Source organism: Bos grunniens, chromosome 19 (assembly GCF_055505025.1).
Source record: "Bos grunniens cultivar Pamir isolate PY7600 chromosome 19, Bosgru_T2T1.0, whole genome shotgun sequence".
Lineage (NCBI taxonomy): Eukaryota > Metazoa > Chordata > Mammalia > Artiodactyla > Bovidae > Bos > Bos grunniens.
In genome coordinates, this window is record NC_141183.1 from 35,338,890 (window position 1) to 35,361,218 (window position 22,329).

Genomic DNA, 22,329 nt, shown 5'->3' on the forward strand with positions numbered 1-22,329 from the left:
CTGAGACGTTTCAGGCTATTTTCAGGCAGGATGCACGTTAAAAATGCTTTTGGGAGGATTCGGTGGTGAGATCCACGGGCAGCTGTGGGCCAGGTAGGATGGGCTGGAGAGAAATCTAGGGGAACACAGTCACGCGGCCATGCTGGGGCTTTTTTATGATATGCTCAAGTTAGGCTCGTTCCGGTGGTCTGAAGTACATACTGAAGCTGCTTGGCAGTTGTGAGGATGTGAAAAATGGGCTGAACTGTTCCCTTTCTCAAAATCGTCACCACCACAGGAGAAAAGGAGAGTTGCACTTACTGTCTCTCATGTGTGTCCTCACCCTTGCTTTTGGTGTCTCAGTCCAAGGGTTTGTGGAATTCAGAGGCTTTTCTGAAAAAGAATCCTTCCTTGCTAGCTGGTTTAACTGGTGTTCACGTCATACTGTTTGCCAGCTCAGGAGAAACACGACCTACGTGAACAGATTCCAATTCCTGATTCCACAAAGACGCCAACTAGACGGGACCTTTCTTCACTAAACAAACCACTGCTTCATAGTCTGAGGTTGTTCATGAAACACAACTATAGCTGGGAGCTGGGCTCTGGGCATGTCAAAGACAAAGCAGCTGGCCAGCGCCCAGCCATGGGCATATGGTCCGATGTGAGGAGGGGTTCCAGAATGTGTGGAGAAACCTTAGCCTTTTGTAGAATGCAGTCTAGACGAGCCCTCTTAGGATTTTAACGTGGTCACATACACTTTAAATGCTCTGTCTGCCCTTGCCTAAAATGCAGACACTCTAGAAGACTCTCTTACTTTAGTAGGAATAACACACCTGTTCCCAGGCTGCCTATCCTAGGCATGCTGACATCAGGAAGACAAGCATCCCTTCTGTCACCAACCTTCCCCCTCCCTGGAAACCTCAACTAAGATGAAATGAGGTGGAAACCAAATTCTTAACCAGCCTTCCCTATGGTTCTGGGTATCACTAACTCATGGCCCTTTCCTCCTGAAACCAACGTTGCTATGACAACAGACATGTTTATCAAGACAGGAAGAGCCCACAGTTCAGACTCTAGGAACCACCACTTCCTGCCCCACCCCTAAAAAAAATCACAACAGTCCATGGGTTGGAATCTAGAAAGTGGACACGATGGCTCCTCACCCCCTAGTTCAGGCAGGCAGGCCTGAGGGGAGTCTCCATCCACAGAGGTTTCCCAATCCCGGCCCCTTTCCCAAATTCTGAGCATTTGCTGAAATGCTGCATCTGTGCACCATTAGGACCAACCGGGCAGTCTGCTTCCTTGTGTAGCCACCCGTCATTTGGGAATCTAGCAAATCTTGTGAAATGTCTCATACAATCCTTTTCAGAAATGTAATACGAAACTTATCGATAAGAGTATATTGACATGATAATACCAGTTTCCCAAGAATGTTAACCCTAATTACAGCACCATGTACTACATGTAGAAAGTATGATTACCGTAATTACAGCATCCACGTACATGCACAAAGTATGATTACCGTAATTATAACATTCATGTACCACACAAAGTATGATTACCATAATTACAGCGTCTGTGTACCACATGTACAAGTATGATCATGTCCCCAAGCCTTAAACCAAGACTACAAACTCACGTTTGATGCACTACAGCAGTGAGGCCTGTTTATTTTTTCAAAGAAGCCCAATAATGGACTCCATGCCCACTAACTGGATGTCATGAAGCTTACTCAAGATGTAATGTGACATAATCAGACTATTAAACACTGGATCTGACTGGGACATCCGAGCAGAGTGCTGCCTCCATCAAGGACCATACCATATGGAAGCTGAGATGCTCCTGTTCTCACGTGTGTAAATTCAGGCACCCCACAATCACCTTCAGGAGGTGGCAGCTGTCATGTGGTTGTCATTGCCTGACTCCTGGTGAGGTCATTAAAGCCCAGCACCAGATCTTGTAGTAAGAGTATCAGCAGCTTAGAAGAAAGTTCTGGAGCCAGCAGCAGAGCAGAGCTGCATGGCCAGTGCTCACCATGCCACAGAGGACGACATTGCTCAGGAAAACATGTACAAGGACCACTTGGGTCAAGACACAATTCAGAACGTTGGAATTACAATGTGAAGTCTAGGAGTATGTCTCACATTTTCCTTTCTGTACATGAATTAAATAAGTGTGATATGATGAAAATCTGCATAAAGAAGTCTAGAAGGGCTCTTTAAATAAATACAAAGTCTTGGGGCTTTGCCAGCAGCTCAGTGGATAAGGATCCGCTTGCCAATGTAGGAGACAATGTGTTTGATCCCTGATCCAGGAAGATTCCAAATTCTGTGGAGCAGCAAAGCCCCTACTGAAACCTGAGCTCTAGAGCCCGTGCTCTGCAACGAGAAGCCACCGCAATGAGAAGCCCACGCTCCACAACTGGAGAAACCCCATGCAGCAACAAAGCACAGCTAAACAAATTTAAATACAAAGTCTTAATAATAAGCATTTTCATAGTTACAATTGCACACTTTTCCTACTGCTTTACAAAATAAAGGTGTGTCTTATAATTGCTGGCACTTCAGCGTCTATGAAATACAGAACTCTCCTCACTAGGCAGTTCTGGGGTGGAACCTAAGGGCATCTGCGTGGCAAAATTTCCCCAAGGAGGCCTCAGCCCAGTCACCTGGCAGGTCCAGGGAGCCCCTGCTTTGTGCTACTTACTCAGATCTCACAACTCCTAGCACGTCTTCAGTGAAAGAAAATCAGTCCCGTGACTTCAATTTTTAAAAAATTTGGGCCACTTTACAGGCAAATTTAGAATCCACAGAGTAAAACTAGTCCCATCTTTTCACTTCACTTCTGTTTCAGAAAGCTGCAACTGCATGTTCATCGATTTTGTGTCCTTTTCTTATTGATGCATGGATGAGCATGACTTACAGGTCAGTGGCTCCGTGATCACTTGTCCAGCTGAGCAGTTATCCTAACCACTCCATTCCCCCACCAGCAGACGTTTGTATTAGTGCTACTGAGACTGACTGTGTTCTTACTACCACAGACGAGTTGTTACAGCTTATCACACGTTGTTAGATTGAGTCAAAACTTACAGAGGGTAATTCAGGCTCTGAGCCTCACATGACATCACTGCTGATCCAGGCATGTGCCAGAAAACCTGCCCAGGCCTGCCAGCCCAGCACCCTTATCCCAGGCCTCCACCTGCAAACCATGATCCGGGCAGGATCTCCCCTATATTAACAGGGGCAGCAAACTTTAAAACACCCCACAAGTGAACAAGTGAAACATCTGTTCAGCTTCCCTTGGTGAAGACTTCAGAGCTGACAGGAAACATTAACTCTTGTGGGTGCAGGCGAGCAGCAAAGTAAAGTATTACCCCACGTGCAGAACACCAACACCGTAAGCTTTGTCCTGTTTTCAAATTGGCCTCCTCTTCATGTGGGCTTATCTTACATAAGAAGCCTGTTACATTAATATTACTAGAGACTTTTCCTCCTTAAAATCAAGAGGAGGAGCTTCCCTGGTGGCTCGGTGGTAAACACTCTGCCCGCCAATGGAGGAGACACAAGTTCAATCTCCGATCTGGGAGGATCCCTCATGCTGCAGAGCAACGAAGCCCATGTACCACAACTCCTGAGCCTGCGCTCTAGAGTGTGGGAGCCTCAACTACTGAGCCACGTGCCGCAACTACTGCAGCCTGCACGCCTTAGAGCTCGTGCACCGCAGTGAAGAGTAGAGAAAAGTTCATGAGCAGCAACAAAGACCCAGCACAGCCAAAAATGAAATTATAAAAAAAAATTTTTAAGGGCTACTGTATTTCTTGCCTGGAGAATCCCATGGACAGAGGAGCCTGGTGGGCGACAGTCCATGGGTCTCAAAAAGTAGGACACGACTAAGTGACTAACACACATATCCCCGTGTATCATATTTTTAACAGCCACGGGACCAGTTTTCAGATAAGATGCTCTAAGTCACAGGAACATGACTTACAAAGATGCCTCCTGCCTCCACTCTCATTTTTTTAAAAAAATCAAGTAACACATTTATATTTCAAAGGCCAAGCTAGTGCCCTCAATTTGCTTCAAATTTTGAGGCAGATACAGAGAGAAAAACAATCCATGAAGTTAAAGAACATAGAAAAGACTTCTTAGCATCATCTGGGCAAACAATGCAGACAACTGACAGCCTGGGCCCATCTCCCTCGGGCCCTGTTCCCACCAGCGGCCAAGCTGGATACTCCCTGGATACAGGCTGTCTCTGAAGCCACTGCTCCACCCAAGGTCATGTCCTCACGTCCCCTTCCCCACAAGTGCCAGCTTCCACCATGGCTCTCAGAAGATGCTAATGGCAGCTCCAAGGCAGCCTCTGAGAGAAACAAAGCCAACACCAACTGACACAGGGAGAAGAGGCGCATGGATGAGCCATGAGCCACTGTGCTCCTGCTGCTGCCCCCCTGAGCATCATTTACGAGCACTCAGAATCAGCTCACCTCCTGAGACACAAGTCAAAGTCAAGACCAGCGAAGCCTCCAGTCTGATGAAGTGGTAAACAGCAGAAAAGGACACTGGGCCCCTTTCCAAACCTGGCTTTCCCATGAACCAGCTGTGTGAGCTCAGGCCAGTCACCTAAACCCTGGGCCTGCTTTCCCTTCTGTAAACTGAGGAAAAACCAGCTCATCCCGCTCCCGGGTCACAGTATATAGCTCTCCCTCACCTCACTGGTGACTCCACACCCCAGCTCTGGCACCTAGCAGGACTGCGAAGTTTCAGGAGCAAGGGATGGGATTGAGCAGTGAGATGAAAATACCTGGAGGCAAGAAGCTGTCCTTGGCCACCGGGAAGCTCAGCCCCTCCACGCCCACATGGGGGAGACCACCACATGGAACCAGCCCCGGGGGAGGGCTCATTCCTGGAGGTTTCAGTGAGAGCGGCACACACAGGCAATCCTGCAGCACTAGGAGGAGGGCCCACTCAGAGGAGATAAAGTAGACAGGCAAATACACAGATCTTTCAGACCAGGAAGCAATGGCTCTCTATGAGCATGTACAAAGCAGCATCGTGAGCCAGATACAAACGGTCACTGACTTATAATGGTCTGACTTAAAGATTTTTTGACTCTACCATGATGCAAAAGCAAACACTCAACAGAAACCACACTTTGAATTTTAGATTTTCATCTTCTCCCAGGCTAGCGATACACGGTGCTATCCTCTCACTCAACACTGGCAGGGCAATTCCCAGTCAGCCACATGATAGATATGACGGCAACCGTTCTGCACCCACATGACCGTTCCATTTTTCACTTTCAGTACAGTATTCAATCAATTATACGACAGTCAACACTTTATTATCAGGCTTTGTATTAGATGATTTTGCCCAATTGTAGGCTAATTCAAATGTTCTGAGCATGTTTAAGGTAGACAGGGCTAAGCTGTGATGGTCAGGGGGTTAGATGTAGTAAATGCATTTTCAATTTACAATGAATGGATTTATCAGAACATTGTCCGACTGTAAATGGAGGAAGACCTGGAAAGCTGAAAGAAGCCCAGGGAATCAAGCAGCTTCCTCAGGGGGTCATATGCCAATGGTGCTGCAGTTGTAACAAAACCAGAACTTCAAGGGAGTTCCCACTCCACCCCCACAAGGTGAGCCAGGCAGCCTACTCCACCATGCTTTCACGGACCTGGCCTGTGCTCTCCTGGACCCAAAGCAAAAGTGGTGACATCAGAGAACAACACACAGGCCCCACTCCCAGCCGTTGCCTGAGTAACAGCTGACAGCCGTCTGGTGAGATGATCCCAGGAGTCCACAGCTGGGGAGGAACCAAGACATCGCTGGGGAGCCAGGGACAAGGATTCAAGCTCCAGAACTCATCTTCGCTTTAACTAGAGCAGCTCTGTGTGTCGTGCTTTAGATCTGGGGCTCCTGCATAGAGACAGAAGTCTGACACCTCTGACCTCATCCAGCCCTTCCATGATGGCCGGGAGAGAGGCTGGGAGACTGCCTGTCGGTGAGAGGCTTGGAGTTCTCAACTCAGCCAGCAGGGCTGGGCAGAGCACACACGCACGCACGGACACACACACACACACACACGAGCGAGCATCTCTTGTGGGTCAGCTTATGACAAAATCTCCAGGAACTCAGAGAAGCTATTCCTGCCGGCGAACTGACAGAAGAAAAATATTTTAATGTATCCTACACCTCAATGTTTATTCACTTAGAAACCGGAATCACTTAGTTTTCATTTACATATAGTTTTTAAATGACAAAAACGATTCTGTTTATGCTCTTTGTTATAAGCGGAGCTCAGAATCTGACACAGTCATACAGACCCCCCGAGTTTACTTGTTCCTCAAGTTCTATCAAGGGATGAGGAGAGAAGCCCAGACCCAAGTAACCTCTGATCCCAGAATACCAGCACGTTTTGTGAAAGGCAGTCCAACAAGAGGACCAGTCTCCTGGACCCACTGCAGTTACTCCAGGACTTAGCAAGTCGTCTCCAAAGTCCAGGCCCTTCCTGCCAGAGGTGCGCACAGGGCCAGGGCCATTCTCAGGCTGCTCCCGGAAATCACAGCTAAGAGCAGAAACCAGAGTCATCCTGAGGAATAAATTAGCCACAAGGACGTATTGTACAACACAGGGAATACAGCCTGTATTCTACTGTAACTATTAATGGAATATAACTTTTAAAAACCATGAACCACAATACTGTATATCTGCAATTTGTGTAAAATTGGGCCATACTTCAATTAAAAAAAAAGAAAGATAAAAATCAGCATGAAGACATCTGCTCAGCACATTAAACACATCATGAAGCCGCAAGAATTTTCTATGCCCGGTTCTGTGGCTGCTGTCCATCCTGTGCCCCGTGTCAGAAGAGAAATGAACTTGGAACCTGGCTTTGCCACTCCAGCTGTTCTCTCGCAGGATGGCAGAAACCCAATAAAGCAACCTCAATCCTTTTTTTTTTTTTTCTGTGAAATTTATTGTTTCCACATTAAAAGATTTTTTTTGAGGGGAAGTATTTTTTTTAACCACATGATGACCCTATACAGCTGCCCGGAGTAGGACACCATTGTTAAGTCTTTAACATGCCATATGAGTTCTGAATAAATAAAAGCTACAAAGCCCAAGTTATATACAAATATCTTAGGCGATAATGTTTACAAACCTATGTACAATAAAACAAATGTAAACAGTAAATGCAGCATGAGAGTAATCAAAGGATGCACAGGGAGGACCACTTATGGTCAGTCTGCCCCCCGGAGCTGGCGCCAGCCGGCCCCTGGAATCAGGCCACGCAACCCTTCCTGACACAACAGGACAGGCCCTCCGGAGACAAAACAAAAGCGCTCTGAAGATGTCATTTCACTGAAGGACCAGAGAGCTGCCGAGGGGGCGGCCGCCACCCCCTCCCCCAAGTCTGAGGCAGTGGAGGAGGAGACGGCAGGGCCCAGCCCTGAGAGCACCCAGGCCCCAAAGCTCCTGCTATCTCAGACGGGCCTTTGTGGCTGCTTGGGGAGGCAAGTCTATGGAATGGTAACTGAGAAAGTAAAACCAGAAGGTGCAGAAAATGCTCCCTAGTTCAGTGGCCTTCCTGACTCTTCACCAGCCACAGGCCCAACCTGGGGGGGGTGGGGGGAACACATGATCATCAGCACTGGAGACGCTTGGCTGGGAGCTCAGGAGACCACAAGTTGACCTGATTTGGGGAAGAACTTCTAGAAGATCTGCAATGTCCTAAACACAACTAAATCCTATCAGTACAGCAGGGCGGGGCTAGGAGATGCTGTGATGAATGGGTACTTCTGCATCCAGTGACCGAGTAATACACGCATGTATCACCTTGTGACCCACAAAAGTGCAATCATGTGAAACCAACGGCACTACGGCGAGAAGAGAAAATAGCCAGTATTGATATCGCGCAGAGTCCTGGAGCCGGACCGGGCCCAGCAGCCGCCACTGCATGCAGCCTGCCCTCTGCCAGCCGTGGGGAGGCGGGCGGAGGGGCATGAGCTGTGCCCAGGCACCGAGGGGTGAGGCGTGGGTGTCCTGGTGCTTGGAGTGGGGCAGGAGCCCCCAGCTGGAGGCCGGGCACTCACACACTGAGCGGCAGCATACCCGGTGCTGATGACGGGCGCGAGGAGCCCAGACCAGGAGGAGGAGGAGCCGGGTCAAAGCCGTTTACTGCCCTGTGGGAGTGACCAGAGTGGAGAAGGGAAGGAGAAGAGAAAGACAGTGTCATTTAAAATCACTCGACACACAGCATAATTCATCTGCTCTCTACAACTATTCCTCTTCCTGGCCCCAAGGAGAATCCTGATGGCCCAAAGGAGAGCACGGCATTGAGCACCCCACAGTCCCACAGCAATGGGATGACTCTCTTCCCGGCAACCTCATCACACTGGCCATGGTGGCTGCAGCCCTGACTCACTTCCCAACAGAGCAGGTTAAATGTCTACCAGTAGGGAACCAGCGAAGAAGGGTACAACCAGTGAAATATTGCACAGCCTTTAAAAATACATTTCAGAGTTCTTAACAGCATGGAAAATATTCCAAATGCAATTAATGCTAGGTGGAAAAAGCAGGAGGTTACCGAACTGGATATGCTCAACAATATGAAGAAAAAAATTAACAGCATACGTTCTGGGCTATAACCCCTTATATAGCTAGACATTGCTATCCACAGAGCTAAATCTAGAATGTGTGAGGATGCGGGCACTCATACACACACACTCACATATATCATAAAAGGAAAATTTAACAGTAGTTACTTTTCTTCCCTCTGAGTTGTGGGTAAATTTTATCTACTACTTTGTACTTTTTTTGTTTTCCAAATCTCCTACAATGTACATGAATATCTTAAATAAGGGGGAGAAAAATAACTTTTTTAGATGGTTCAGCAAGCAAGCCAGATGGGGAGGCTTCTCTGCAGGCTCAGGAGACACCAGCCCCGCCCACACAAGTGCCCACAGCCAGGACCCTGCCCCGCCCCAGCCACCTGGCAGTGCAGCCGCAGGAAGGCGTGAGGGAGTGAGTGCAAGGCCTGGAACCCCTCTCAGGAAGCCACTGCAGCCCTTCCATACTGAAAAACTTCCTAGGGAAATGGGTCTCATTCACAGCCTGGGAGATGCAGCCAACTGCAAGGGGCCGACTGCCCCACACGTGCCCACCACTGTCCGCACTGGCCTAGTCATCTGAGGGGCCCGGGGAGTTGAATATATAGACTCATGGACAGAGATTCTCTTAAACAAAACAAAACACAGACACACATTCACCACCAAGATGACGGTTTCATACACTGCGGAGGTGAGGGTAATCTCATGGAGAAACAGGCATGCAAAGAGACTGGACTAATGACCCTTGACTACTCTGAAGAAACAGTTCACATCTGAAGAAACTAACCTGAGTGTAGATTTCCAATTGGAAATCAAGCCTCCCACACAGGGCAAGAGCAATAGGAGGGGCTCTGACAAGGGTTCTCTCCCCACCTCAGCGATGCATTCAGAATTTTCTCTTCTCTTTGGGCTGGGGAGGTCTGATCTTTGAGCTTCATCACATTTGAAAACTTGAAATCATCCCTCTCCATCCTCCCAAGAGTAAGTGCCTGTCCCTCTTTTCTGGGGACAGAGACTCTATATGCCATTGTTGCGCTCGCAGAAGCAGCCATTTGTCTGTCATTTGTCTGCCTGGTCCCCGAGCCCCGATGCCTGCCTCTTCTAGAACCTCAGGGAGAACTAGACGGCCTCACAAAGAGCTTCAGCCCTGAACACTGACCATCAGATTCCCAGCCTGTCAGAGCATGGCAGCAGGCATGGCTAGAGACAGCCCCCAAAACTTGGCAGAAGGAAGCACTGCTGGGTACCAAGAAGAACCTGACCCCTGTTCCACAGGGCAGGCAAAAGCAGCAAATTTGAGGATGGCTCCACATGTAGGTTTAGAACTGAGCTTTCTGCATTTTCAAGCACAATGGACCTTTAAAGAATGTCAAGTTCATCCCCACTGTTATATTGCCAAGGAAATAAAAACAGAAGGTCCACTGTTCACCAAGCTCACCCCGTGAGCCTGTCACTGGGGACCTGGGCCCACAACCTGCCTCCGCATACCCAGGCCAGCATCCTTTCCCAGCCTCCTCCCACCCAAGGACGTCCGAGAAGCTCCATGCGCAACCAACTTGGTGCTCCCAATACAGGTCAGCTCTAATAGGAAAAATACACAGTGCAATCCAAAATATGAAAAGAAACCAAGAAACTAAGTTAAATAGCTTCCCTGTGTGGCTGGAAATGGGAATTCTGACTTTGAAAGTTGGGTGGAAGAGAGAACAACAATCCAGCAGGGTCCTCCCTAGGACCTCTCTGAGTCAAGAAGTTACTAAAAGACCAGAAGGAAGCTGAACCCAGAGGGAGAATTCTCAGTCTGGTGAAGTCCCTTGAGGGAACTTCAAAGTGTGCAATGAGGAAAGGTTTCTGAGAGAAGAAACACCTCCATACTCACCACATTTGGTCTCAGGGAGCAGCAAAAAAGCCGAAGGGAAATGTCCCAGTGGACAACACAGGACCAAAGAGAGAAAGAATGGGCAAGGATGGAGATACAGATCTGGGAATCATCTATGTAAAAAGGGTTCCAAAAGCTATGAAATTTCATGATCTTACCATAAAAATCTAGTTTAAGAGTCTGAAAAATAGAAAACTCAGCTAAGACAAGGAATGAAGGTCAGTTGTAAATGGCAACAGAAGAACTAAAAGAAGGGTTTAGAAGCTGGTCAGAAGGACAATAAAATTAACACAATATAGATAAAGCCTGGGGACTAAATCTGCCAGAGTAAGGACAGTTCACCTGAGAGGGCAGGAGAGAAAAGGAACAGAGGCGCTACAGCTAGTTCAGGAGAGCAGACAGGCCAACTCCAGACCCGTCCATCCAGTTAGAAGGAGAAATGGAAGCCCAGCACAGCTCCAGTCCTCAGCCCAGGCCCTGCAGACTGAAACATACGTTCCTCAAAAGGAAGGTAGATTTTACACACATGTCCCCAGCTACCACTCCACTTTCCTGGGGAACACAAGCATGAGCAGAGGAGAGGCCCCACACAGCAAGAATCCACTATCACCCGTGCTGAGAAAACAGAAGACACGGGGTAACAGGAAGCACCCCAGGCCCATGGAGGCAGTCAAATGTGGTCCCAGAGCCTGGCAGTGACCCTGACCCCCACCCCAGACTGCTGGCGTCCTCTCTACAGCACCCTGTACGGGAGTACATCAGCCCATTCACAACCACCCCAGGACCACTACCATTTGCTCGTTTTTGTTTGCACAGCTGAACTAATAATAATGTACACAGTCAAACCAAACAAAAACTTGAAAGTTCACTCATGGGCTGGAAGCTGGTTAAAGTAGAGTCAGCCCCATGCAGTTAGTAAACCCGGTTTGTTAATGTGAATGCGTCTTCCACCACACACCATGATTAAGAATAAAAGAGCACAGCAAACAAATGCAGTTACCCATGAACAACGTGGGAAATATGACTTTTTCTTGCCTAATAAAAAAAGGAAAAAACATTAAACAGTAATACAATACTATTTTCACACTATGCCCTAAAATTAGCCTACACTCACCTACACACAGCCTGAAAGAAATCACACTGGCTTACAAAATTAGGGCATAAGAAACTAAATAAAAGCTATGGAGGAAAAAGAACATTTTGGGGGGAACTCAAGTAGCTGTGCTACCTGTGAACTAGTGTCTTTATGGATGAGTGATGTGAACAACTGGTACAGGTTGCAGGAAGCAGAGCAACACGGAGAAACAGGCCCGGTGACCCACATTTTAGGAACTGGTGACATGAACACAGACTAGATAAAATCCTGACTCCAAGAAGCCTTCCACTAACCAGAACTTACACAATATTTTCAGAACCCATAAAGCAATATATAACAAGAAGGCTTTATGTTTATGTGGTCAAGACTCACCCCATCTGAGGATTCTGTGGAAGGCAGGAGGGTACAGTGCATACACGTACACTCACATACTTGCACACGCATGCAAACCAACTCTCCCAAACAACGTTTCTGTGGGCTCCTAGGAGCACCAGGAAAACTACAGTTAACAGAGCCACAGACAGACTCCTTAGGAGTGAGAGGCATGCCAGGCAACTTGTGGAGCCAAAGCTTTTTCTCCAATGAAAAGCTTCTTCTCACGCTGAAACTACAAGCTACGTTTCTACCAGAACTGGCACTTTTTCTTTCAACCAGTCAGATGCAGTAATGGAGCTGGGAGTGGGGATATTTACCCCTTCCTTTTGCAGCAGGTATAAGCCATCATGGTTTTTATCTAGTTGCTAGGTCAGCAGAAAGGAAGGCCAGAGGTAAAAAGCCAGGCAGGCCAGAAAGAAGCCAGAATCAAAGCAAAGGATCAAGAAGGAAGAACACTGCAAAATCCACACAAGAGTTATCCTCAGGAAGACGGCAACTAGATACACACAACTCAAGCAATAACAGGTTCACATCTGAGTGTGCATATACCATCTATCTACTACACAAACTAACACTTAAGAAAAGGCCAGTCCACAAAAAATATTTATTGTTAATAGAGTAAAATTAAAAATCTGTACTATTTAATCAGGTCCTCCACAATTCTAAACACCATCTGTAACTATTTCTATCAAGAAGCATATTTCCAGGTTCAGTTCAGGACATAAAGCCTATCCTACACCTAGGATCTTCAGGGGCTCTGTCACAGTGCCCAGGGCCCCTCCTGGTTTCAGGTGACCCTGAATCCTCTGCCATCTGCCTAGACTGGGTTCTTCTCTGGGCAATCACTGCCCTGGTAAGAAGACAGAATGGTGAGCCTGAACTGATGATATTATGCCTCCTTCGTCATGACTGTTCTAAGGACTATTTTTTTGCAAAGGCATCTGCTGGACCAATCTATTTACAGTTTTGCCTGTTCTCACATCACATGGGGCCCACGGCCCATTAAGAAATATTCCAGACAGACAAATAACTACTGTTTGGAAATAGTCATAAGCTCCAGGAAAAATCATTAGGCACTACTTCCAACCCTCATGAAGACTTCCTTAAACTTTCCCTGTATTGTTCTGGGGAAATGCCACCTCTAATGTAAATATATCTACCTTTTTATTTCACACGTACCATTATAGTAGAAAAATGGCACTCCTCAAGGTTGCCTGAAACTCCTAAACCTAAGGAATATTAATTTTATTCCTACCACCACTGGGGAGCCCCAATGGTTAGAATAAAATTCTGATTTATATGTTGATATTTTAGAATGGGCTTTTAATGAAATGTGTATAAAGAAAGCCCTGATTTATATATTATTTGAGAATATGTTCCCTAATGAAACACACGTACTTTGAGGTAGAATTCTTGAGGGAGAGAGAGAAACCAGAATACTCCACTCCACAAGGACGAACAACAAAAAGCTTTACAGAGTGGCTGCTGCTGTTGTTGCTGCTGCTAAGTCACTTCAGTTGTGTCCAACTCTGTGCGACCCCATAGACGGCAGCCCACCAGGCTCCCCCATCCCTGGGATTCTCCAGGCAAGAACACTGGAGTGGGTTGCCATTTCCTTCTCCAACGCATGAAAGTGAAAAGTGAAAGTGAAGTAGCTCAGTCGTGTCCAACTCTTCGCTACCCCATGGATTGCAGCTTAACCAAGCTCCTCCATCCATGGGATTTTCTAGGCAAGAGTACTGGAGTGGGGTGCCATTGCCTTCTCCTTACAGAGTGGACTATGTATCAAATCAGGTTCTCCATTGGGGGAGAATGGACGTATGTATATGTATGGTGCAGTCCCTTTGCTGTCCACCTAAAACTATCACAACATTGTTAATCGGCCATAGTCCAATATAAAATAAATTTTTAAAAAAATCAGGTTCTCTACAAATGTACCACCGTCACTGAGGAAAGCAGAAAATATAAGTTCCTTTAGGTAACTATGAAGATTTCTATATTGTTTTCACAGAACAAGAACCTATGGCCCCTCTAACTCAAAGCAGAGACACAGACCACTGGTGCCTCAGCTGCTAATTCCACTGCCAGCCACCTTAAGTCACAAGGTCAGCATTCCAGACCACAGGCTCTAACCAGTTACCTAGACCAAGGCACACCCATACAACAATATAACCATGCAGCGTTTTGTGGTTTTCTTTTTTTTTTTCCTTTAATTGAAGCAGAACAATATATACTGACACGGAAAGCTACTGGCAGTATCAGTCACCATAGGCATGTTGCGAGCAGTATTTAAGGTATCTCCTAAGTTTTTAAAAGCAGAGCAGATGCATAAGATGATTTTACGTGCTTAACTGTATAGATGAATACATGAATAACTGTAAAGATGCAAAAATAGTGTGAAAACAGATGACACGTATTTTTACTTTATATATTTTCTGCACCAAAAATTTTTTTGTATTAATAATGTATTGCTGCTTTAATCTTACGACAATTTTTTAATTCTCAATTCCCCCCAAAATATCTTCACATCCTACAAAACTTTTTATGTCCTAAACTGTACTTGATCCAGTGGTCTTATATTTTCTCTAAAATCTTCAGACAGTAGGTTTGTTGAAGAGTTCACACATAACGTGATCACCATGTTCTCTTCTACTCTTAGCAAATATTTGCCAAGATAGTCTACCATCCTGCAAGCACCCTGAGAAAACACAAGGACCATATCACATTCATCTTTAATCCCTGGCTGCCTTTCACAAGTCTGCTTCCCAGGACAGAAGCTTCAGAGTCATGGTTCCCAGGGCAACAGACTCCATGGGGACTAGAAGACGTAACAGACTTCACATCCCCAAAGATCTGAATGATAACACTTCATTCAGGTAGATTCAGGTAGATTCATCAAACTGAGTTTATCTTTTTGAAGTTCAATAAACTCACTCAATAATATGTAACTTCATGAACCCAAAAATTAACATGTAGAATTTCCAAAACTTACCCTTTGTCAAAGAAAGACGTGTGCCCTGATCGAGAGAACTTCGTGCCATTGCTATTCATCACCCCACAGTTAACATTCCCTGAAATATAGGATTTTCGTGATGCTTGGTCCTTTGCAAAATTCCTGCAAGCTGCTAATTTGGATTCTAAAGCCTAAAAAGGAAGAAGGAATGATTAGGTTGTCAAAATAGTAGCTGCACATAAAAATCTGCATTTCAAACCATTTCTATTTCAAGACTCAAACTTTATTCTCTCAGTTGGTAATGATGGCTTTTTAAGCCATTATCAATTTCTAGTAGGAAGAGGGGATATTCACGCTGGCTCCCTTTCTAATGAACTCAGAATATTTATCCTTCGGTATTATTGAGGGATACAGATATAATTCTCACCTTACAACTAAAAGAAATGTGGCACAGTAGATAGAGATGGATCCCAGGTCCCTTGGCCCTAATCCACCGTTTTCCCTCTGACCTCTGGACTGTTAGTTGGCTGGTTGGGTGTGTGCATATGTTTTGGAAGCAAAGGTTACAAAAAAACGCAGAAACATCAACTGAGGACTTTTTAAAGTGGCCAATTCTTTCTTTAGGGCTTCACGTTAGTTTCTAGTGTATCAGAATGGATAAGAGCATTTACAACGCCTCATATGAAGTTAAATTCTATTCTGCTTCTGAGAGCACACTGTAAAACGTCTATACCCTCTGCCTATAATTAAATAATTCATTTGAAAGTGACGCCAGCCCTTTAGCATTTACCTCTAAACTGAGTGCCTGCTTAGCACCTGTCACCACAACACCTGGCCAGTGGCAGCCTCTACAAACCAACAGATGACACGAAGAGAAGTTTTTCATCAATTTCCATCACACACAAGTATCACCAACTCCCCCTTCCCACAACCATTTTGCCAAATCAAACCCCTCTCCTTGCAAAAAGAGAGAGAGAAGGAAGAGGATTATAATCCATGAGGGAAAAAAAGGGCAAAGAACACTCCAAAAAAAAAAACACTCCAATCCTATTATCCTTGACACTAAGGGATTTGGAATGCACTGGTAAATTAAATCCACAGCTAATATACTTCACCCTGAGAACCCTCCTCCCATAATTTCAATAAGAGCTATTAAGAAACAGCGACAAAAACAGACTGAAACTTCCTTCTCTTCTCCTTTCCTAAAACAACAGCACCATGACTCAGTAAAATACCAAAAGAAGGAAAAGAGGTTGGATAAGCTCTAAATAAGCATTTTTTCCACATCTTATTAAACAGATACATACACAGTAAAAATTGAGAGCCATTAATTTCTTATATTCAAAACATTCATTCATATATTAGATGAGGATCTATCATATAATAGGTACAAGTTGTATCTGAGGCATCAGTGAGACAACCTAATACAAGTACTGGGCCTGGCACTCAAAAACAATAGCCTAGAAATCAGATTTAAAACAATATCCACACCAAGTAGGAGATGAAATCATGGCTGTGAAGGAGATAATCAGAAAATTAAGGTCAGAACTACTCTGAGTAAAGTCAATACTGAAAGGGCAGGCAGATGAAAGGGCAACAAGATGACAGAGGAATGGGCAGGAAGACGCGAGGCAGACATGACACATCATCAGAAGAGCAGAGGAAAGTAGGCATTTCAAAAAAAAGTCAGTACTGAACATTTCAAGTAGAATGAGGACAGAGCAGCATCCACTGGATTTGACAGTGCTGAGATCATCAATGAGCAATTTGAGCGGAGTGAGCAGGAAACAAGAGCCCAGACGAGGTTAGCTGGGGAGCAAGTATGCCGTCACAAATACTAACAATAAATACATCGGAAATGAGCTTTCAAAAGCTTGGCTGGGAAGGAAAGAGACAAACTGAAAGTTAAAAAGAGACCCAGGGTAGAAGGAAAGAATAACTGCTTTTATTTTTGCTTTTAAGGTTAAAAAAATTGTATAATGTGTAATATATAAATGTTAGATATATAAACATTAGATATAAAGTATGTATATCTAACATTTATATATCACACATTCAGTTCAGTTCACTTCAGTCACTCAATCGTGTCCAACTCTTTGCAACCCCATGAACCGCAGCACGCCAGGCCTCCCTGTCCATCACCAACTCCCAGAGTTTACTCCAACTCATGTCCATTGAGTCAGTGATGCCATCCAACCATCTCATCCTCTGTCGTCCCCTTCTCCCTCCTTCAATCTTTCCCAGCATCAGGGTCTTTTCCAGTGAGTCAGTTCTTTGCATTAGGTGGCCAAAGTATTGGAGCTTCAGACTCAGCATCAGTCCTTCCAATGAATATTCAGGATTGATTTCCTTTAGGATGGACTGGTTGGATCTCCTTGCAGTCCAAGGGACTCTCAAGAGTCTTCTCCAACACCACAGTTCAGAAGCATCAATTCTTCTGTGCTCAGCTTTCTTTATAGTCCAACTCTCACATCCATACATGACTACTGGAAAAACCATAGCCTTGACTAGACAGACCTTTGTTGACAAAGTAATGTCTCTGCTTTTTACTATGCTGTCTAGGTTGGTCATAACTTTCCTTCCAAGGAGTAAGCGTCTTTTAATTTCATGGCTGCAGTCACCATCTGCAGTGATTCTGGAGCCCAAAAAAATAAAGTCAGACACTGTTTCCAGCCAGCTTGTTCACGCTCCTCTTTCACTTTCATTAAGAGGCTTTTTAGTTCTTCTTCACTTTCTGCATATCTGAGGTTATTGATATTTCTCCTGGCAATTTTGATTCCAGCTTGTGCTTCATCCAGCACATATTACACATTACACAGAGGAAACAGAAATCAAATTGCCAACATCCGCTGGATCACAGGAAAAGCAAGAGAGTTCCAGAAAAACATCTACTTCTGCTTTATTGACTACACCAAAGCCTCCTGTGAAGAATATTTAAAGAGATGGGAGTACCAGATCACCTTACCTACCTGCTCAGAAATCTATATGCAGGCCAAGAAGTAACAGTTAAAACTGGACATGGAACAACAGACTGGTTCCAAATTGGCAAAGAACTACATCAAGGCTGTATACTGTCATCCAGCTTATTTAGCTTATATGCAGTGTACATCATGTGAAATGCCAGGCAGGATGAAGCACAACCTGGAATCAACATTGTCACGAGAAATATCAATAACCTCAGATACCCAGACGACAACACCCTTATGGCAGAAAGCAAAGAGGAACTAAAGAGCCTCTTGATGAAAGTGAAAGAGGAGAGTGAAAAAGCTGGCTTAAAACTCAACATTTGAAAAAATAAGATCATAGCATCTGGGGCCATCACTTCATGGCAAATAGATGGGGAAACAGTGGAAACAATGACAGCTGAAGCTCCAATATTTTGGTCACCTGATGCGAAGAACTGACTCGCTGGAAAAGACCCCAACGCTGGGAAAGATTGAAGGCAGGAGAAGAGGACAACAGAGGATGAGATGGCTGGATGGCATCACTGACTCGATGGACATGAGTTTGAGCAAGCTCCAGGAGTTGGTGATGGACAGGGAGGCCTAGCGTGCTGCAGTCCATGGGCTCACAAAGAGTCGGACACCACTGAGCAACTGAACTGAACTGATATATATATTTATATTACGTAATATGGTATACATAAACACTGCATATAAATATTAAAATATACAGGAAAAGGTTGAAGATACAGGAGATATAAAGATGACAAGGCAATGAGATGCAAAGCACAGAGGGACAAAATTAGCCGTGAGCAGGAATGTGATACTTTCACCACTGAGACACAAAGGAGGAACAGAGTAGTAAGAGGAGAGTACTAAAGGAAGGAAAGTGAAGAGAACACAGCGTAAGTAGACAGCCTTGATTTCTCAGTGGAAGAGGATGTCAGAGGGGGATGGGGCTTCCAGGTGAAGTCAGTGGCAAAACAGCACAAAGAAGCAGGGGATGACACATTCATAAAAGTATGCAGGGGCCGGTGGAGAATGGCAGAAATTCTAATGACACCTTAAAAGACAAACTGTCTGCTGAACGGGTAAACAATGCAAGGACTCCGAGTTCAACTTTCATGCACCATTTATGAATAAATTACTTGAGGTACTAAAGCAAAACAGGGAACAAAAGAAAGATGACAACAGAGGTCCAGGAATAAGTAGGCAGAACTAACCTACGAGTATAATGAAGAGAAATCCGAGGATGACAGCATGCTGCCACCCTAGAAGCACATCAGAGCACTCAGCAAACGGTGTGAATAAGAAGCCGGAAGATACAACTTACAGCAAAGAAAGTGTATGTTTCTTCTCTCCACAGTGAAAAAAAAAAAAGTAATCAGAAATGTTAAGAACCATGAACAAAAATATCTGATACACTGATACACAAGTTATATATGCATACAAACGCTGAGTGCAATTTTTAAAAATGAAAATGGCTTAATCTGTTGAAATGACAGGATTTCAAGAGCTTTTTTCTTTTTATTGTGATTTGGTAAAAACTGTTTTGCAGTGAAAATAATAAAAAGATGGCCAATTTTAAAAAATGTTAAAAAGGCATACATGTCAGCTATGACACACACACAGGAAAAAAAATCTATTAATAATATGCTTCTGAGTAAAGTAACAGGTAAAGAATAAAATGCCCAAAGCATCTGTTGAGTACTATAAGTAAAATGGCCCTAGAGCCTAGCTCCTCCTCTATGATTCTGCAGGAAATAACACACAGGTGGGCATAATACTGTAGGTGCTGCTGACTAATTCTCAGCACTACTAATGGAGAGTCAAGAACGGACACTTTATTTAAATAGAGTTACAAAAATAACCAAGAAAAATTTAAAAATTAGGAGGAGTAGAGTTATCTTTTTTCTTAAAGTCGATAAGACACTGAAAAGCAAGTATATTATTTCAAATTATAGGTTATAACAAATAGGTTAAACTATTACAACACAGTTTTTACAACAAATAGGTCTAAAAAAAAGATTATGGTAGGAGTGAAGGAAGATTATTCTATGTGCTGTATGAATGATGTGTGCACGACTTGTTACAGCAACTTTAAAATGCAGTTATTGATGGTCAGAAAATAATTTTATGAGCCAGAAAAGGTAAACATAGGATCTCATATCTTGGCCTCCCGTTTCTTCTTTATATAAAGTAGAATATAATTTCCGCTTTCTTCAGAGTCACACACACAAATAAGTGAAAGGGCAGTGGAGAACCGGAAGTTTCAGGGGTAGATTATTGATCACAGAAATAAGTCACTAAGGAAACCAGGAAACTAATACTAGAAATTCTAAGTTTACAGTGGCTTAAATATCTACCAGGTTACATAAATGTTTCCAATGATCTTGATGCAAGAAAGAAGTCCAGTTGCTCGACTAATCCAACCTGCAGGTCTCCCCTATGACCAAAGAGACCAGGAGTCCAGAGTGACAGAGAAAGTAACCTATGGATCATAGATAAGTAGGAACCAAGTGAAAGAAAGCAAGAGATGACTTAAAAAAAAAAAATCACAACAAACTACTACTCTCAGTAAGGTCAAAGAGTAGATATTATACAATGTAAAAAACTAAGTAGAAAACCAGGTTTAATATTCCAAAAGCCGAAATGTTCTGGAACCCAAGGTTAGAGCCAAGGAGATGGCACTGGAGTGGAGATGGCCAGGCAGCAATAAGGTGGTGACCAAGAGCAGAAAAGTCATGCCATGAGCCAATGCAAGAGTCCTCTGAAGAGAAAGCCAGGTGATAACCAGGAGGACAGCAGGCAAAGCACAGAACAGAATTAGAGGGAGGGATAAGACACACAGCAGGCCTTCAGAGAATGTGGGAGGAGTCAATGCTTTAGAGACACCCAGAGCGAGCATGACAAAGGCCCAGCAGGGACTTGGGAGTTCAGTACAGCGACCTCCTGCAGAGGCACTTGAAAGGCTGAGCCCAGAGGTGTTATCTGAACTAGTCTCAGGTGGTCAATGGATGCTCTTGCTTCTAAGCTTAATTACAGCCTTTACCTCACCCTCACTTCAAGGTAAGAAACAATTCAGTACCTTGGCAGCTGAAACACCTAGTGATAAATAATGAAATGCTTACCCCTACTTTCCGTAAGAGATCCCCCACGATGTTCAGTGCCGATATCCTAGCTGAAGGAGTCAGTGGACTGGTACCAAAACCATTTGGTATAGCTAGAGAAAGGTAAAAGGCGAGTGATTACTCTGGCAACTTCCTTTACATTTGGGTTTTGTTTCCGTTTACAAAGCAGTATACACTCAATGAAAAATCAATATAATATTGTAAACTGTGGATATAGTATAAAGTGGAGATATCACAAATACGTTTAACCATTTTCCAAAAGATATTTAGGTTATATCCAATTTTTCATTATTATAAACAATGCTAAATGGACATATAACCTTAAAATATCTAGACAAGTATTTCTAGAGAAAAGGTTCTTAAAAATAGAACTGCTGAGTCAGAGAACATGCCCAAGTTTTCACCTTAATATCCTACTAAAGTGCTCTCTAGGTTGTGTCAATATTAGCAGTCCATATGGTCCGATCAGATCAGACGCTCAGTCGTGTCCGACTCTTTGCGACCCCACAAATCGCAGCACGCCAGGCCTCCCTGTCCATCACCAACTCCCAGAGTTCACTCAGACTCACATCCATCGAGTCAGTGATGCCATCCAGCCATCTCATCCTCTGTCGTCCCCTTCTCCTCCTGCCCCCAATCCCTCTCAGCATCAGTCTTTTCCAATGAGTCAACTCTTCGCATGAGGTGGCAGAAAGTACTGGAGTTTCAGCTTTAGCATCATTCCTTCCAAAGAAATCCCAGGGCTGATCTCCTTCAGAATGGACTGGTTGGATCACCTTGCAGTCCAAGGGACTCTCGAGAGTCTTCTCCAACACCACAGTTCAAAAGCATCAATTCTTCAGCACTCAGCCTTCCTCACAGTCCAACTCTCACATCCATACATATCCACTGGAAAAACCATAGCCTTGACTAGACAAACCTTTGTTGGCAAAGTAATGTCTCTGCTTTTGAATATGCTATCTAGGTTGATCATAACTTTCCTTCCAAGGAGTAAGCGTCTTTTTTTTTTCATGGCTGCAGTCACCATCTGCAGTGATTTTGGAGCCCAGAAAAATAAAGTCTGACACTGTTTCCACTGTTTCCCCATCTATTTCCCATGAAGTGATGGGACCGGATGTCATGATCTTCATTTTCTGAATGTTGAGCTTTAAGCCAACTTTTTCACTCTCCACTTTCACTTTCATCAAGAGGCTTTTGAGTTCCTCTTCACTTTCTGCCATAAGGGTGGTGTCATCTGCATATCTGAAGTTATTGATATTTCTCCCGGCAATCTTGATTCTAGCTTGTGTTTCTTCCAGTTCAGGTTTCTCATGATGTATTCTGCATATAAGTTAAATAAGCAGGGTGACAATAACAGCCTTGA

At 44.4% G+C, this 22,329-nt stretch overlaps 1 protein-coding gene across 14 annotated transcripts in view; it reads right to left on the bottom strand.

The window, feature by feature from the left end:
- Nucleotides 1-6,158: 6,158 nt before the first annotated feature.
- NDEL1 (nudE neurodevelopment protein 1 like 1) overlaps nucleotides 6,159-22,329 on the bottom strand; it is a 76,960-nt gene continuing 60,789 nt past the window's right edge. For 7 of the 14 annotated variants that reach the window (XM_086358992.1, XM_086358991.1, XM_086358993.1 and 4 more), the window contains 4 exons: nucleotides 20,967-21,058; nucleotides 14,933-15,084; nucleotides 11,470-11,504; nucleotides 6,159-8,167 (listed from right to left, as the gene is read on the bottom strand). In XM_086358992.1, coding sequence (XP_086215118.1) covers nucleotides 8,160-8,167; nucleotides 11,470-11,504; nucleotides 14,933-15,084; nucleotides 20,967-21,058 — 287 coding nt within the window. In that variant the 3' untranslated portion in view covers nucleotides 6,159-8,159. The remainder of the gene's footprint in view (nucleotides 8,168-11,469; nucleotides 11,505-14,932; nucleotides 15,085-20,966; nucleotides 21,059-22,329) is intronic. The other 7 variants (XM_086358986.1, XM_086358985.1, XM_086358999.1 and 4 more) reach the window with 1 other exon arrangement.